The following is an 18,974-nucleotide window of genomic DNA, read 5'->3' as shown; positions in this document are numbered from 1 at the left end:
TCCTGGAAATTTTAAGGGCAAAAACCCTGCAGGACGGCATGATTTAATTTTCGTAGTCATGGTAGAATTAAAATGGCTGAAACTATTATTTATAGCTGTTGAGTTTGCAATGTACATGTTATGATTCTCTGTTTTAGTTTTAGTTTGACTTCCAAATTTGAATTTAATGTACATGTATAGTTAAATAGATGTTCAAGCGGTTTGTTCTCCTTGCACTTAATACTGATAAACAAAAAATTTCAACTTTTTACAAAATATAATGAAAGAACCAATAGTAAACATAAGAATGCATCATTGAAACAATTTACAGATTACGTCATACACGTTTGTAGATACAATCCTTTTTCCAAAATAAAAGGGAAAAAACATATGCAAATGAGGATACATGGTTCTCAATTTTAGTACGGAGACATTTTATATTAATGAGCAAAAGAATATTTTAAACAAATGAAAGGAAAACCATCCTTAAAATATTAAAAACTTCTACTCAAAACAGTCGGGAGAAAGTGGTCAGGAATCGCTACAGATTACACCACAGAGCATCAGGAATCCCGGCCAAATTCGGATTCTATGCTCTGTGGTGCAATCTGAGGCAATTTCTGATCACCTTTAACCCTAAAAGGGCCGGGGGGGGGGGGCAGAATCTGCCCCCCTCAACCTTTTCCGTGATAACCTTGAATTTTTTTTTTCGCAACCCCAGCTGTTATGACTTTTAGCTTCGAGCCTTGCGCATCTTTTGATACCAAAAACATAAAAATTTTCCAGCGCCATGAAAACTAATTTTTCCCATATACGTCGTGTACACGGAGCAGAATTACCATTTGGACCTATGTATAATTAATTAGCCATAATTCCAAAACCCTTTGACCCATAGTCATGAAATTTCTTTGCTATGTTCATGATGAGTTGCTCTATGCATATATAGAGTTTCATAGGGGGGGGGGGCGTCTGATGGTTAAGTGTTCCTCTGAACTTGTACCATTCAGAAGATGCTAAAAGATTGGACCACTTTGTTAAATGTTAAAGCATTTCTTCTTTCTCATTGCTGCGGTCAGACAATAACAGGTGCGTACAGCAATGACTTGATTGATGGACCTGGTCCAGCTGGCCTTTACGTTCCATGCTGAACAATCTGGTGAGTTGCCTGCAGTAGGAGTGGGATGGAGGTGTTGATGTCCTCATGCCAGTGTCCGTCTGCGATCTCCGAGGATGGGCTCAAGATGGCTGCCGCAACACTGGAATGATTGTCGGAAAATAAAATAAATTGAATGATTGCTAGACGGATAATAAATGAACACCAATAGTTTTTACACTTTCTGGGGATATTTAAAGACACATAGGACCATTTGCATTCATCTGAAAAGTAACCTACTGGATTAGTAACAAAAAGTCTACTTGGATTGAAGATTGTTCTGGTACTAAACACCCCGTGAAATTATTCCGTCTGGCTTGCTGTCATTTAGTAGAAATCAAGAAATGTAGGTGATTTCGAACGATCAGTCAAATGACTGATTTTGGGGATTGGGCCTGCCTTAAGGGATTTACAGTGGGGTGAGTAAAAGATAAACAACAAAATCCTGGTATGAAAAAGACCCTTGCTTTCAAAAAGAAAAACCTCTTCATATAAAACGGATATTTACAACCCAGATTGATAGGACGTCCACATTTTCTAAAGGGCAGTACAAGGGTTTGAGCTCACTGAGCTGTGTGTTCTATGAGCAATACTCACTCTGGTAGCTTGAGTACGTTGATGAGTTCGTTAGCTCTGTCCAGCAGGGCTTTCTTGTGTTCATCCTCGATACAACTCTTCATCTGTTGCTGGGAGACTTTGGTGAGGCACAGCAAGACTCGCGGGATCAGATCCTGGCATCGAGACGCCAGCTTAAATAACAAATTGAACGAAGACATTGACAAACTGGGTAACCAAGGACATAGGGTTGGATAGTTCAGTTTGTAGAGCACCGGCCCGGCAATTCGGAGGTCGCAGGTTAAAACCCCGCTCCAGTCAATTTCTTTGTTCAACTTTAAAATAATACATTAATAGTAATATTCCGGAATGGTTTATTTGAAAAGGAAAATCGTTTCAAAAATAGACTTTGAGGGATAAGAATTCTTTTTTTATCTCTGTGTCCATTTTTCGCCAACTCACAATGGGCTCCATGCGGGAACAAGAAAGGGAATTTTCTGACCACTTTTGAGATCTTTAGTGGGGGGGGGGGGGGGAAAGGGGGAGGAGGAGGGAGAGAACCACACCGCTTGTGCATATAGGTTAGCATGCATATGGCGCAAAATACGCATGACTTATTTTATTCTGTGCACAAAACCATAGCTTCTTCGTGTACACGTCAGCACCCGATTTCACGAAGCGCTGCGACGCGTCGCAACTCGAGTTACGACATGTAACTCGCGACGCGTCGTATCATTCATTTCACGAAAGTTGTGATGTGTTGAACGCGTCGTAAGCTCCTTGACAACGGCTTAAAACACGTCGCAAGTTACGACGTGTCTGGTGGTCATCGCAAAATAAGAAGAGTCTCTTCCTCAGCCAGTTTAATGCCATAAACATTACATAAACGAGATTATAATACCGAGGCAATGTGTGTAAAGTTGTAAATAGAAAATTCATTGAATAATTATGAATTAGACTGGAATATTGCAGTTGAAATTTCAAAGTAGCTACACAGTCCATCCACTGAGAGCTTGTTTTCCATCAAAATTGCATCCCACGGCCGCCATTTTGTTTTACGTTTTAACAAATTTCGAGCTGAGATCCGACGACTCTTTGTTGAATACCAAACGACTATTTGCTGTACGCTGACTAAATACATAGAACAGTCACCGAGTTGTGCTGTAAATACACCTACGATGCGTCGCTCTCACGACGTGTTTTGTGAAATGGATCGCTGGACGCGTCGCAGCTGCGACGCATCGTAGGAATACGACGCGTCGCATCGCTGCGATGCATCGTAAGTTATGAGGAGTTTGATGAAATCGGGTGCAGGCATTGTAAGCAATGCGTTCGAAAGTGTCTCTCCCAGCGGTCTTCCCAAACTCTCCCTTTCTTACCGTTGAGGGGGTAGTTGTGCATGGAGCCCATGGAGCTACAACTTGTGAACACCCATTTCTGCTACTTTTTCTGCTACTTCTCTGATCTCCCAGACTGAAATTGGTCAGCTAACCCGATTGGCTATCTCCAAATCTTGCCCAGAAATTTGTGATACAATAGGAGATAAAATGGAGTGTAACTACGATAACTGTAGTCCCATTGTCTCTTTAGCATACCTTTGCAAGGGCCGTCATGCAGACTGTCAGCAATCTAGCGGAGTATGGAATATGACCAGCACTGGACGACTGAACCAACACTGACACTTCGTACAGAAGGGTCTCAAGAGCCTAAATCAAAAGAGGGAAAGTGAACAACCTAGTGAAGCAACACACCACCGGAATCTAATCCTTTCAAAAGAACATCTGCAACTTCACTTTTTAATCTTAGCAGTATACTTTATTAGCAAGGTGCTTAAAATCAACAAACCTCGTAAAATTTAATGATGACCTCCGTATTGCACCTGCTGTCATAGGTAGTTGATGTGTAGTCACCGATGATCCATACCTGAGGTAATATTAAATTCAATAATGCAATTTTAAAAAGTCACTACAAACTTTACATCCATGTTGCAGTAAATATTGTGGCAAATATTGCAGTAAAATAATATTGAGGTAGCTTTAAACTTTTTTTAAAGGTTTTTGATAGACAATGCTTGCTACGCATGAAACTTATTAAACCACTACACATAAACAGATTAAAAAGTCCTGCTCATTGTTGTACTTACTGCTTAATAATTACAGCGTCTTTGACAGACAGCGTTGTGTGGCACCAAGCAAATTGCCTCATAATTATATGCAACTTTTACATGCGTAAAATAACTGAGTGCAGAAAAGCTTTGCTTGGCCGAAACAGGTCACCATCCAAAATGTCATGTGACATTTTTCATCGGTTTTCATCTGATTTTCGCAAGAAAAAGTGAACATGCTAAACGATATATTCTACTTGGCAGCCAAATTTCATGCAACTTCTAAGCACAGATATTTGCTAAGCACAGGTATTTGCTAAGCACAGAGCTTACTTGCTTAGCAAAAATAGGTTACCAGCCAAAACAACATGCAATGTATATTGCATGGCTGGTACCCTGCTGATTCTTGCTTATCACATAATTCTGCTTAGCAGCTGAAGTGTCGGGGACAGCATGTCAATATTTACCATGTGAGTGAAGAAATCCTCCTTGCCGTGGATGTTGCGGAGTGTGGCGATGTAGTCTAGGAGCTCCGATCTCAGGTCCATGATGAGAGATGGGCACTGCTTGAACACAGCCAAGACTTCATCTGCTAACACCCTAGCAGTCATAAATACAATAATATGATCGATTCAGAACCCTAAGCCCCTAAGGTGTTTTGGCTAGAAACCCTGCTAAATGCAGCAACATGCAACACTTGTCAAAATGACAAGCCTCCTCAGTGTAGCAAGATCCATCAGGTCAAAAATCTGTAAAATGCCCTAGGGCGTTTTCGAATCCCTGTTCTTGACAACACGTGTGTAACACAAGAACGTGTTCTCGAGCTGGTTGTTACGAACGCGCAGGTGCATGTCGCATCGATATATGCAAAATGCAAAATGGCCGACAATCGTCTGAATTTGTACTTAAGCCTATTCCAAATGAACGAGGAATACTCTGAAGATGAATGTGAAACAGACCAAAATTGCAGACCTGCACTATAATGGTATTCTTATTCCAATCATTAGGGTATATTAGCAAAAAAAATCACACAAAACAACTTTCGAATCTGCACAGTCTGCCATTTTGTTCAAGCTGCACCTCGCCGAACCCTCCATCAACAGGGGAGAGAAAAAATCTAAATGCAGCAACATGCAACACTTGTCAAAATGACAAGCCTCCTCAGTGTAGCAAGATCCATCAGGTCAAAAATCTGTAAAATGCCCTAGGGCGTTTTCGAATCCCTGTTCTTGACAACACGTGTGTAACACAAGAACGTGTTCTCGAGCTGGTTGTTACGAACGCGCAGGTGCATGTCGCATCGATATATGCAAAATGCAAAATGGCCGACAATCGTCTGAATTTGTACTTAAGCCTATTCCAAATGAACGAGGAATACTCTGAAGATGAATGTGAAACAGACCAAAATTGCAGACCTGCACTATAATGGTATTCTTATTCCAATCATTAGGGTATATTAGCAAAAAAAATCACACAAAACAACTTTCGAATCTGCACAGTCTGCCATTTTGTTCAAGCTGCACCTCGCCGAACCCTCCATCAACAGGGGAGAGAAAAAATCGATCCGTGAACGCCCTCTCGGGTCCGTTCGTCACATTCGAGACCGCTGTTCTCGTGTCGGGTTAACCCGAGTGTTGTCAAGAACAGGGATTCGAAAATGCCCTTTGAGTCTGTGGACAGCAACTGCATGACACAACTGTGGCATTGTTCAACGGGGCTGTCTCAGGAAACACTTAAGTAAATTACAAAGTGACAAATCAAAGAAAATGGGCAATTAAAAATACAGACGACCTTCCCCTGGCGTAAAAAAAAAATCCTGATTTACCAAGAGTGCATCATTGTACAAAGTTGACATTAATTTAGTAAACAATGTCAAACTCAAATGAATGGATTTGGGGGTTTGTATTTTATAGCTCATGTTGAAAGGGAGCATTTAAAGACGGTGAATTGTCAGGTCAGGGAACCAGACTAGCTAGCTTGCACCCACGGATGTGTATCCAATTGCAAGCAAAATGTGGACTAACTAAATTTGGTAAATTGGGGGCAGTATTTAAAAATAGTCTGGTTTTTTTTTTGCAACCGACCATCGTCGGAACTAGATACAAAAATTCCACTTTTCTTGAAAATGACAGCACACCAGGTGCCATGATTTCACAGGATGCTATTATTCACTTAGTCAAGTAAGGTGTTTCATTATATTTTGGTAGTTTTCATTTTTTTTTTGATGTTTGCAAATGTTGTATATCACCTTTAAACTTTGAAAAATTGACTCCTGGTGTATTACATGTATATGGCAATAAAGTAAACTGATTACAGTCAATCATTCATTAAATTGTGTTTAGCAAATCTGAACCATATCTGCTTACTTTCTAACTTCCTGAGTGAATGATGGAATGTTGAACAGCAGACCTGCGCGTTCCATTATGACTGGGACGAGCTGGCACAGTAGACCGCTGTCAGCATGGGCAAAAATGGTCTGGAAGTACAGTCTGTGAATTACACAAAGTAAACGATTGGTTAAGGATGTTGTTTTTAAAAGCAGATTGATTATTAGTCATTTGGGCAAAATCATTTTGTAATTTGCGATCTTGAGCTGATACAGTTATACTCGGACAAAGGGAAATATGCTTATCTCTTTTCTTACAACGAAATACAAACTGGCCATTCCATATTGTCTTGATGACTATTATTTGTACGGTTATATTTAATGCAATACAACTTCAGAAAACATTCCAAAACTTTTCTCCCGATTCGGGGATTTTACACACACAAAATTCAAGTGCATGTACAAAGCACACAAACTTACCTGAGGAGGACTGGGACAGCCTGAGAGACTGGCACAACTCTAGGGTAGGCGGAAGTGTCGGACAGCAGCTTGTGCAGGAAACCAAGTCTGGAAAAGTCAATTCATAAAAAAACTGAATTAAGGCTGTGTCCATATTACTTTGCAATGGCTTTCACTTCCAGACGCGTCTATGGAAACAGCCTGAGCCACCTCCCATGTAAATCCATAAAAAATAATGAAGTAAATGCCATATCCGAAGAAGCCATTTGCAAATTAAATTCTAGTAACATCTGGTACCCCGACTTGCTTGAATGCTTGGCACATTTTAATTTTGAATTCTCCAGACCAAAGAGACTAGCTGTTGCTATATCACGTGATTCGGGGCAAGCCTTACGCTAGCAACCCCCAGCTCTGGTATGGTCTGGTGTCTTTGTGCCATTCTCACCCATTGTGAACAATGAATCATGTGATATAGCAATCATGTGATATAGAAACAGTGTCTTTGGTCTGGAGAATTCAAAGTTAATACGTGCCAAGCATTATGAACAAGTCAGTGTACCAGATGTTATTCGAATTTAACTCGCGAAGGGTATAGGTTATTTGCAAATAGCTTATTACTTGGTTACGACTGCCACTTTCACATGTGCCGATGGAAACAGCTGAAGTTACTTTCCATAGACATATGTGTTACTACCCACTGTAGTCAAGTTATTCAGACATGGTCTTTAGCAAGGTAATAAATATATATTTGGCCAGTTTTAAAGGGGTACCGGTATATTTAAAACAGGCTAGGGGCCTGGACGCAGATTATGGCCCAAACCGAAGGCGAGGGACATTTTCGGCATCCAGGCCCCTAGTGCGGTTTTAAACGTACTTTTTTAATACCAGCCAAGCACATATTTATTCCCATCCATTAATACCTTTCGGTCCAAAAGTCGAAATACGTAAAAAAAAATCACTAATGTTGAACGATTTTGTTCCACAATTTTATTTCATATTTGTGAAAAACCCCTTTGGTCATGACTATGGTACGAGCCTCACACGCTAAGTGCTAAAAATCTCTTTATATGGAAATTGGTGCACATGCGGAGCATATTGAACGATGTGTTGCAGATCGCAGCGGTGATTTACCTGCGGTTTAAAATTAGCCGTGGGATGGGCTCTCGACCAATAGGAATTGGTAAACTGTTTCAGGTGTTTATGAATTCATATTTTATGGATGTACATCTGCAGAGGCTTCAACTGCTTCCATAGGCATGTATGCAACTCTACACTACATTTCAGGTACAAATACAGACTACAAAGTTAGTAGCTCACAAACAACATTATTAGACTTGAAGCAGTTTTAGAAGACCAGTGGCTAAGACAAGATGGTTGAATAGGTTAGTCAATAACTAACATTCTTGCATGGTATTGCGATTGGTGAATGAGATTGCATGGATCTGCTCAGCTCAGCAATTCGTTAAGCACATAAACTTTTTGCTTAAGAGAAACTGAGTACCAGCCAAATTTGATGTGAAGTATGTTGCTCGCCACTGGTACACAGTTCATTTCTGCTTAGCATGCAAATGTGCTAAGCAATTCCTGCTTACTGGCTCCATGAACTTTGGCCCTGCAGTCTGGTTACTTGAAAAATTCCTGCTCTGCAGAAAACATTGCTTACTTGCTGATGGTGTCCCCCTGTCCACTCCGTCCCCTCAGGATGAAGTTGAACCAGGGTTTGTGCTCGGGATTCTTGTAAGCCTCCACGGTGGGCGGTAAGCGGAAAGTGGGCTCCGGGATCAGGTAGTTGTCCGGGGTCTGGTTGCCAGGGCGACTGACTTGCTGGCTGACCTCCAGGGCCATGACCTCGCAAGGAAGGTCAAGCAACGTGTGCAACATCTAATTAAAAAAAAAGCTGGGAATTACTTTAAAGGGAAAATACAACATTGCAAACATCAAAAAATAAAACTACCAAATCATTTTGAAATACCTTGCTGGACTGTTAGTGAATGACAGTGTAAAGCATCCTGTAAAATTATGGCACCTGGTATACTGTCATTTTCAAGAAAAGTGGTATTTTTGTATCAATTTCCAACGCTGGTCGGCCGAACAGCGTTGGAAAAAACTGGCTTTTTTTTCAAATACTGGCCCCAATTGACCATCGCACTTGTTTGCAATCGATTACACACCTATGAACGGGTACACGCCAGCTAGACTGGTTCCCTGACCTTACAATTCCCCAATGTATGTAAACTGCTCTGTTTCTTCTTATATGGAGTCAGGGAACCAGACTACAGGCAACTTCACACTTCATTGACTTCGCCTTTTGCTACCTAAGTATTCACTTTCTTAGAGTTTAGGCACTCTCCTGAAGACGGTCAGAGCATACTGACCGGAACGTCGAGTTTATACCTCTGGTTCTTTTCAGAACCATTCTCTTAGTTGAGAAATTATTCGCACATGGTGTTTCCGCAAACCTTTCATTATTCATTATTTAGGAAAATGATTGTTTTTCTTGGTTTTTATAGCATTTTCGAACCCAAAACCTCAAAAAAGTCAGCGTAACTATATTTGCTATATATTTCCAACCCCCCAATTCCATCCATTTCTGAAAATTACAGCAAAAGCAAATGATGTATATTCCCTTTAACCAATTCACACCGGAATTATTTTGACAAAAACGGAGGGAGGCTCGGGATTTAATACTTTTCAGTCAACCTCAAGCCAGGTGGGTTGAAGCCATCACCCTTGGCCAGCACACACATATTTCCGGCCTCGCTCGCTGCGAGCGGGTCGCTGACAGATATTTTCGGCCTCGCTCCCTGTGTGTTCATCTGTCATCCGTTCCAAATACCGCAAAATATTTTGATTTCGCAGTTTTCATTGCCTCTACAACATGATTTTATTCATAGTGACGATGCTACTCACTTCAACTGCTGTTGAGGGCGAGATCATCGCAGGTAGAATGTCCAGATATTCTGTCAGGAATGTGCGGGGATTCCAAGCTAAGATCTGAAGAAGAAAAAAGACTCAAAAATGTTAATTTATTTATTTATTTATTTCGTGTTATTTTACCAGGGTAGCCCCATCAGTTTTCAATGAACTGTTCTCCCTGGGGGCCCTGGATTACATAAAAACATGATATAACAACGACAAAAATTACCAAAACACAATAAAAGACATAATGAATATATTACTAAAAATAACCCAAGGAATTAAAACCACACAAAATTAAAACCCTTAATTACAACAGACGATGTATAACCCAAGCAATTAAAACCACACAAAATTAAAACCCTAGATTAAAACAGACGATGTATAAATAAACAGATTTAAAATGGAACATTAATTCACAATTAAAAATTCCATTATCTAAAGTAAATAGTATACAAATATTGACTGCTTCGTGTGGTGTAGTAAAACTAGCCTCCCGAGGTGATCCATGAAGCATTCTATTTTTCTCGAGGCAAAGCCGAGGGGAAAAAACATGCTCTTTGGATCACCGAGGGAGGCTAGTTTTACTACACCATGAGATAAAGCAGTCAATAATTGTTTCATAACACCTCTCCCACAGATTCTGCTTGATTTTAGGCGATAACTGATTAATTTAATCTGAATACAATTAAAAGTCGGTCTCTGGTCAGCGCGCGCGTCGATTTTAATCATGCGCGTCGATCTTTTTTTTTCCAAAATGTTCCGCGGTAGCTCCAACAGCGCCCTCTATTTCCGCACCTCCTCAATTTTTTGTTACCAAAGAGCACCAAGGAATGGGAAATTGCACCAAGGCAAATGATCGACAGCACCAAGGCAAATTATCGGGGACACCAATGTACATGAGGACACCAAAAAAGCAAAATAGTACCCACCTTGTCTGTACAATCCAAGAATGAAGAAAAAAAAAAAAAAAAAAAAAAAAAAGAAGCCGCGTGGCCGCGTCAATTCCGGAACTTTGGTTTGACCAGAGACCGAATATATATATTTTTTTTGGCCTTACCTTCAGCAAGTTGGGGAAGAATTTCTCAAGTATGTCAGTTTCCATGCAGAGTTTCTGTAGATTGTCCCTGCAGAACATGATGGTGTCAAACGCGACAGCCGGGTCGTTGTAGTGACTGGACAGGACCTCTCCAAAGAAATGCTCATAGGCAGGGATGGGCTCGTAAACAACCATCTCACCTGATTGAAATGAAATGTTTGCCCCAATGCCTTGTTAATTACTGTTGTCTACTTTTGTTTTAAAGTTATAGTCCATCATTTGTAATTTGTGCATTTTGTTCGTTTGAAGCAACAAAAGTGCTCAAAATCTAAAGAAGGGGGCTGAACAACTAACCTGATAAAGTTTCAGCTCAGCTTCAGCTGTATATTTGGAGAAAAACATCATGCTAGGATCTCGATTTCAAACCAAAAGTTGATGAATCACGTTTTGAATTGCGCCTGAATTCAGCGTCCGAGACACGTTCTCGCTGAGCCGAATGCAGCAACGCTATGTCGCGCACTGATCCGACGAATTATAGCAACTGGGGGTGCGTGTGCGTCGTGCCAATGTTTGCACGCGCTTCGCCGAATAACAAACGAACTACTAATTTAAATTTTCCTACGGTGCGTCTTAAGAAGCACTGTTGGAAAGGCCTTCTTTCGTTGATTATTTCAAAATGACAGCTTGCCAGAAAGAATAATTTGGCAGGGAGTTTTAGTCCTCTTACTATCTTTCAACCAAGTATGTTTTTCAACAATAATTAGCCAGCTACTTTTTGGATAGCTGCAAATGATGGACTCGGGCTATAAGGCAACATAAGCATTAAAAGTGGATGCATTTACGCTTTAAAAAGGGAGAGAAAGTATTGCCTCTTCTGTTAAACCTTCTTTTTTTTAAATTAGAAGTTATCACAGTTTTGGAAATGTTCAATTTTGCGGGTTCTAAGAAATTTCACGAATCGTCCAACCCCAAACCTACCAAATCTAATTTTGTTCAAATCACGTTTGATCTGGCTTACTGTGGTGAAAGAAGAACTGCAGCAGAACCAGCAGGACCCGGGGCTGGCTGTTGTCCTCACTCAGGCGGTTGTAAACGCCTTTGATGGCCGGGAAGATCTTGGCAACTAGGAAAGAGTTCAAGCTGCACAGGACATCCAGTGTGGATACTGCTTCCATCAGACACTGAAGAAATAGAAATCAGATGACATGAAGTTTATCAACAGTCAACGGTAAGCCTCTTAGATTCACATGGTTTGGGAGGATTTCGCAGAAACAAAAATTGATAGAACTATCTTTAAAGGGAATATACATCATTTGCTTTTGCTGTAATTTTCAGAAATGGATGGAATTGGGGGGTTGAAAATATATAGCAAATATAGTTACACTGACTTTTTTGAGGTTTTGGGTTCGAAAATGCTATAAAAACCAAGAAAAACAATCATTTTCCTGTAGTCTGGTTCCCTGACTCCATATAAGAAGAAACAAAGCAGTTTACATACATTGGGGAATTGTAAGGTCAGGGAACCAGTCTAGCTGGCTTGTACCCGTTCATAGGTGTGTAATCGATTGCAAACAAGTGCGATGGTCAGTTGGGGCCGATATTTGAAAAAAAAGCCATTTTTTTCCAACGCTGATCGGCCGACCAGCGTTGGAAATTGATACAAAAATACTACTTTTCTTGAAAATGACAGTATACCAGGTGCCATGATTTTACAGGATGCTTTACACTGTTATTCACTAACAGTCCAGCAAGGTATTTCAAAATGATTTGGTAGTTTTATTTTTTGATGTTTGCAAATGTTGTATTTTCCCTTTAAATAAAGAAGTTAGTCTTCTCTCTTTAAAGAGCTGTTAATAACTTCTCATTTCGGTCATTATGCTCTGACCATCACCAAAAGAGACCACTGTTTATTATTCCAATGCATATCACTGTATATTTATTTTGATTGGATTTTTTTAGGTACTGAAGTCTCACAACATTATACAAAGAGTCTAACCTCATGATGGCATTAACAAAAAAAAGGGACTTTACTTACAGCTTGAATCATTTCTTGATCTTGAAACTTCAAGGGTTCTGAAGCAAAAAAAAGCAATGTCAAATGGGGAAAAGATCAGCAATGTAAACCTTTCTCCGTCAATTTTGTTTTTAGTTGTATAAAAGTGTAAGGTCAGACTTATGAATCTCATCCGTAGAAAGATTTCTTGACTAGACGAAAAAAATACTAAACAATTTCTTTAAATGGGCGTATGAACTTGTTAACAATTATGCAAACAGGCAGTCCAGTAAAATGGTTCAAGTAATTGTCCATTGCTTTGAATCTTACTTCTCTCGCACTGATCGATGACCCTCAGACAGTACTCGCAGGCCTTCTCAACCAGGACCTGCCTGGCTTTGGTGGCAAAGCTCCCGGACGACATAAGAAACGAGGGAGGGTCTGAGGTCACCCCGGCTGAGCTGGGGTTGGCGCTAGAGGGCGTGGTGGCATCTGAGAAGTGGGCGCTCAGGAGCCACTGGCGGAGGCAAGAGAAGCTGTGGAGGTTGAGGAGTTGGTCCTGGGAGTAGTAGTGGCTCAGGTTGAGGAGGGTGAAGAAGTCTTGGCAGGTGGTACCATCTATCTCTGTCACCTGTTGGCAATCCAATCAGATTCGAGATTTGATTTTGATTTGAGATTTGATGAAATGAGATTTGATTTGATTTTGATTTGAGATTTGATTTTGATTTGAGATTTAATTTTGATTTGAGATTTGATTTTGATTTGAGATTTGATTTTGATTTGAGATTTGATTTTGATTTGAGATTTGATTTTTATTTGAGGCTTGATTTCATTTATTTACAAACATCATAATTTTTTTCAAACTGTGGAGGTTGAAGAAATCTGAATGATTCCAGGCTTAAATTCCATTTTCAACATTTTTGAGATAAAATCCCTCCTACCAAAATCTATCAAAAACTCAAAATGTACTCAAAGGCTTTGCAGCATTTTAAAAAATACAGCCTCCTAATTTCAGTGCTCTGTTTTCAGCAAGCAAAAATCGTCATTAACAACAGCAGCAAGTTATGTGCTAAAAGGTCAGTGTATTTCCAATAAGAGCAAGAAATGCATACATTCCATAACTATTAAGGAGTCTTTGTAGACATGGTAATCTGAGAATTTCTGTACAAACACAGAAAGGTGATTATTAACTGCATAGTTTTGTGGTTAGTAGAGCATTGAACTTTGGCCCAGAACTGTTGAACACTGTATTAGAAGGGTTCCTAGCAAAACAAAGTTGATGTAGTTGGGGTCGATGGACACTCATTACCTGGTCTGCTTTCTTGGACTTGAGTCTTGCGTTTGGGTTGGGCGCCTGCACCAGGCTGGCCTGACTCAACCAATCACTGATCTGGGAACTCACTACGTAAATTTGTTCTGCCAAACAACATTAATAAATAAACCAAGATAATAATTTTACTTCAGAACATATTTGGTGATTGTTTTATGCATGGTACTCACATATTTAATTTTTTGAGTATGAAATTTTTGAGTACCGGTATGAAGTAAAAGAAAAAATGGAAATTAGCAGATTGAAGGAAAAACTGAACACATTCAAAATGGACAATATTGGTGAAAGCTTAAGAGCTTCCGGCTGCTTTCATAAAGAAACAACCAGGGGTTGCACATGACATTTTCCATGAGGTCGATTTTCCATTGCATTTTCCATTGCAGAATTTCTACAAGTGACTCACTCTTGTACATCCTTCATACGACAAAAAAGTACATGGATAAGTGAAGTAAAAGCAACTACACACATAGGACATTTATTTCTAACTAGTTGATGGCAAATGCAGTGTAATCATGAATGAAGACTGACCTCCGGACAGAAGAGGTCTGTGCAGTGTTGCCACGGTAACCAGGCATCCCAGCGCCCTGGCCTGGATCTCCCCATCAAAGCCCACAGTGGACACCCAGCGAACCATCTGGGAGACTAGTTTGTCCATGTTCCCTGCCATCTGGCCCTGTAACATGGACAAAAAATTGTTGCGTACATGACTGACATCAGACTAAAACTATGCGAGAGACAAGAGTTAAAACGTCCCGTGAGTTTGTAAACTTACATCCTGTCTCAACCCAGTGCGTTTGGATTGGCCCTGAAACATGGACAAAAAATTGTTGCGTACATGACTGACATCAGACTAAAACTATGCGAGAGACAAGAGTTAAAACGTCCCGTGAGTTTGTAAACTTACATCCTGTCTCAACCCAGTGCGTTTGGATTGGGCGCCTGGACCGAAGGGGGGGGGGGGGCCCCTCGGGGGGCTTGAGCCCCCCCCCCCCTCCAAGAGGTTGTCAATTTTTTTTTTTGGGGGGGGGGGTAATTTTCTTTTTAGTTCCACGATTTTCCCTTGGTGATATGTATGTGGCCTATTTTCGAGTAGTTTAATAGGGGTGTAAGTGGCGCCACCAACGTCAAAATAGTCCCCCCCTCCCCCACAACAACAAAAAAATCCCAATTTTTTTCTGCGGCAAAAAAATTTGGGCACAATTGTTTGAAAATGTTTTAATTTCTAAAAAATTTGAAGAAAAAAAATGGTGAGCCCCCCCCCCCAAAGCCTAATCCTGGGTGCACCACTGTCTCAACCCCTTAAGATCTTTGACATTTTCCAAAGTTTATTTTTTTGTGGCCCTCAAGGAGTCAAAGATCAAACTTTAGTTTACTGGATCTTACGTCAAATTTTGCATTTTTATTGCAAAAACAGATAATCTCTTGTGTTATGAGTCTTAAGTTAAAATTAAATTATCTTTGTCTGATATTCTTTAGAATTATTGTGGCAAATCGGGGGTCAAAAATTCAGCGATCTGTATCTGACAAACCCCACAACTCCATGGGATAACAGTTGATCGTACCTGACTCATTACTACCGGCAAGATGTACGGAACCTTCTTCAAGTCCACGGGAGGGTTAAAACTGTCAATGACCAGCTGATCACTCGGGGCATACTCTTGAAGTATGGCGCTGCATAACATATGACCTTTGACCCCCGTTGATGCACCATGGTCCTTCTCTGTCAGCGTGCATTTCAGTGTGTCAATGAGCTCTTGTGACAACCTTCACAGAGAACGAATGGGATAATTAAAAATGAATGTATTTTCTAATCTTTGTGATACCTTACTGATCTACTGTTCATGCTATAATTTTCGAGTTTCAACCCCAAAAATAGATTTGGTTCTCAAACTAGGGGGAGTCAGGTTGGCATAGCGGTACTTTCCTCGCCTTCCACTGCTGTGACCCGGGTTCGAATCCCGCCTGGGTCATTATGTGGATTGGGTTTTCAGTCCCTACCTGATTCCGTGGGTTTTCCTCAGAATACTCTTCTGGGCTTTTTCTCCCACCTCTAAAACTGTAATTTCTTTACATTGTCTCCTCTTTACTGGGCCCCATGGGAGATCAGTGGATTCCACTGAATGGGCTACCCAGTTAAAATAAGAAATAAATAAAGAAAGAAATAAACTGCTATTTTGTTTGTTTTTTGGAAAAACAAAAGTTATTCATGAGATTCATAGTATCACATATTAAACAGAAACGAATAGGTCAACGTTTAAATGTGGAATAATTATATTAAAAATGTTCAAATCTTGAATTATTCTAAGCCCATCAATAATTCAGTTCTCGCAGGGTAGACTGGTCCCCCCCCCCCTATCAGAATCAATAATGTAGGCACCGGGAACCAGTCTTGCAACGATTCTTACAAGTTGACACTTACTGTCAATATAATCTCACCTTCTCCGATACTTGGTGCAAGACAGATACAGGAAAAGCTTTCTCAGCTCAGACAGACAGTCGCTGCGGTCCCTCTCAGATGGCTGGGCAGCAGTCAACAAGCGAAGGACGCTTTCGTAAAGAGCGTTCAGTTCATCTTGGGTTTTGTTCCTGTAGATGTGGTCAGAAAGTTTGAATTACTTGACATAGCAAACAAGGTACATTTCAATTCCAATGACAAAACAATTCTTAATGGCCTTCTCAGCCCAAGCAGAAAATTAACATTTGGCTAGATGAGGTCTTTTATTTTACAGATAGAGTGGTTTTTTTTTTTTATTAGGCAAAATAAAAAAAAAAACATGTTTAGCGTCCTGCCTCTTTGACAAAAAGGAAGGAGGAGGCCCTTTTTTTTTTTTTTTTTCTTTTCAAAATGGCCGCCCGACACATTTTTCAAGACAACGCGGCCGGGCTATTTTTCAAGATGGTTACCAGCTTTTTTCAAAATGGCCGCCACTTGGACTCATTGACTATTTCCACAGCTTTATACACGGTATAAAAGTCTAAAAATACGATTTCTTTTGTCAGAGATCGTTAAAATTTATCAATTTTTGTCTTTAAAAAAAAAAAAAAAAAAAAAAAAAAAAAGGAGGCGGCCTCTAAAAAGGAAGCGGGCGGGGACGCTAAACATGTTTTTTTTTTTACTTCGCCTTACAGTACTTTGGAAAGTCTGTGGTAGGCTATGAAGTAATGGATGTGGTATTTTGTGGTACTTTGATGATTGTGTACTAATTCTATGGGCAGACTTGTGGACAAGCCATTAGACAGTCGTGGTTTGTCTGTCTGGGCCCCTGATATTAATAGTATGGCGCTCTGTGTATCGTGTTTTCTAGATTCGAAGTACACGTATTTTGGGGCCGAGGATGCAGGAAGCATTCGCACACATGCTATACCCGCACACTGCACGCTACCTGGGACATCAACTGTGTGCAGCGTAGACGCCGGTGGTGGTATGCGGTGGTGCCGGCGAACTAAACCTGGCCAATTACAATTGATTTCAAGTCAATTCTAAGGAGAGCTGTGGGTACTTTTATACGAAATTGAAATGCTTCTCAGTCCCAATTTTCAGTATTTTTTAAAACTTATTTGCAATAACTGACTGAAAATGGGGATATAGGCCTATATATTTAAAATGTGATGTTAAGATACTGCATTCTGCAATTCTGCCCATTCGTCTTTTAGCAAAATATTTTTACAAAATGTGTAATAAAATTTAAAATAGAATTTGGGCATATTAAGGCCAAGTAAAAAATACACCAGTTTCTCATTCCTATCCACTTTCTTTTTTCGACCCGCCTCCTTTTTTTTCTTAATTCTTACATTTGCAATATATTTTGCAAATATGTATTGTCAATGTAGGCAAATTGATTTATTTGTTTCCAACAAACAAAACTCTAGCTAGCCTATGTAGAAAGGTGACAGTTCCTTGGACACAATTTTGTATCAGCAAAAGAGTCGAGAAAATAGAAGAATCTAGGAAAAAAATTTGCAACCTGAGGCCACTTCAGCGGTTGTGTACAAAGTCTATGGAGAGTCAACAAAATATTTCCTAACACTACACTTTAACACAATTGGAAATGTTTCTCAGTCTCAGATTCATGTCTTATCATCATTTTTGCAATGACCGACCTTCATTGAGATGATATATGAAGAAAAAAGTGGCGTCAGATTGCAACATTTTCCCCGTAAAATGTTTTTGTTTGCAATTGCAAGTCATTGTGCATTGTACAGTCGTTTGACCGGTTCCGCAATCGCAAATCGTCTGAAGCGTCTTGCGGCGAAAAAACGCGCTTTCACAGGAAGCTACCTATCTATAAATATACGCAAATTACTCACCTACTTCATGATATGAATAGTTTTCTGCGATCGTTTGAAAGAGAAATTTGCCAGGACATTTTGTAGAGGTCGGTGCTTTGACCGGTTTCGCAAAAGTTTTCCGGTTTCGCAAACGGCGCCCTCTGTGAGCCTGGACTGAAAATATTCCTTGTTTACTGGCCAAATCTAGATCGTTTTTGCTCCCAAACCAGCCAAGAAAAGATGTGGATTATATTTCCCTGTACATGAGCCAAGGTCTGCACATTATAATGTAACTCCATGAAGTTGTTATGGTTTGTTGGATCTTTTTCTACGTTATCAGGTTATAATTATTTGACTTGCTTCAATCTGTAGCCTAACTTCTTCTCATTGTCTTCTCTCCACAGGTTTCTTCAGGCTTGCGAGCTACAGTGCATTGGGGCGAATAATTATTATCTATATGGGGCGAGTTGACAATTCGGTCACTGTGGCGGGCACTTCAGTGAATAAACCGCCGCATAAGACATTTGTATTCAACATAAAGATGGTACAATTACACAAGCCTACTCGGAAGAAATGCGATCTCATTCAAGTGTAATTTTAATTGCCGAATTAGTTAGTAATCAATTACAAATATGCATTTTTACCTTGTCCTTTTCAGACATATTTCTATGGGGGCTGACATTTTTAAATTATATATTATAGAATACAAATATAGAATTCAAGTGATTTTTTTGTATCTATAAAGTAATATAAATTGAAATAAATTTAAAACATTTTAATACAATTAATTTGTTAATTTTTGTGGGCAAAAATTGGAGATATTTTATGTTTTATGTATAAGGTAATAAAAT

The 18,974-nt window shown here is 39.9% G+C and overlaps 1 protein-coding gene across 1 annotated transcript; it reads right to left on the bottom strand.

Annotated features, from left to right (window-relative positions):
* Positions 1–921: 921 nt before the first annotated feature.
* Positions 922–18,805, bottom strand: LOC119738145 (AP-5 complex subunit zeta-1-like). The gene is made up of 18 exons (XM_038212890.1): positions 18,768–18,805; positions 16,291–16,440; positions 15,417–15,618; positions 14,383–14,527; positions 13,834–13,940; positions 12,855–13,155; positions 12,567–12,604; positions 11,550–11,712; positions 10,553–10,731; positions 9,487–9,570; positions 8,240–8,457; positions 6,598–6,684; positions 6,158–6,280; positions 4,259–4,391; positions 3,533–3,610; positions 3,283–3,393; positions 1,730–1,881; positions 922–1,235 (listed from the first exon to the last, which is right to left on the bottom strand). The coding sequence occupies exons 1-18, from the start codon at positions 18,803–18,805 to the stop codon at positions 1,112–1,114; spliced, it is 2,433 nt and encodes an 810-aa protein (XP_038068818.1). The 3' UTR covers positions 922–1,111.
* Between the last annotated feature and the right edge of the window lie 169 nt (positions 18,806–18,974).

Source organism: Patiria miniata, unplaced genomic scaffold (assembly GCF_015706575.1).
Source record: "Patiria miniata isolate m_02_andy unplaced genomic scaffold, ASM1570657v1 HiC_scaffold_3, whole genome shotgun sequence".
Taxonomy (NCBI): domain Eukaryota; kingdom Metazoa; phylum Echinodermata; class Asteroidea; order Valvatida; family Asterinidae; genus Patiria; species Patiria miniata.
This window is presented reverse-complemented; position numbering and strand designations above follow the sequence as displayed.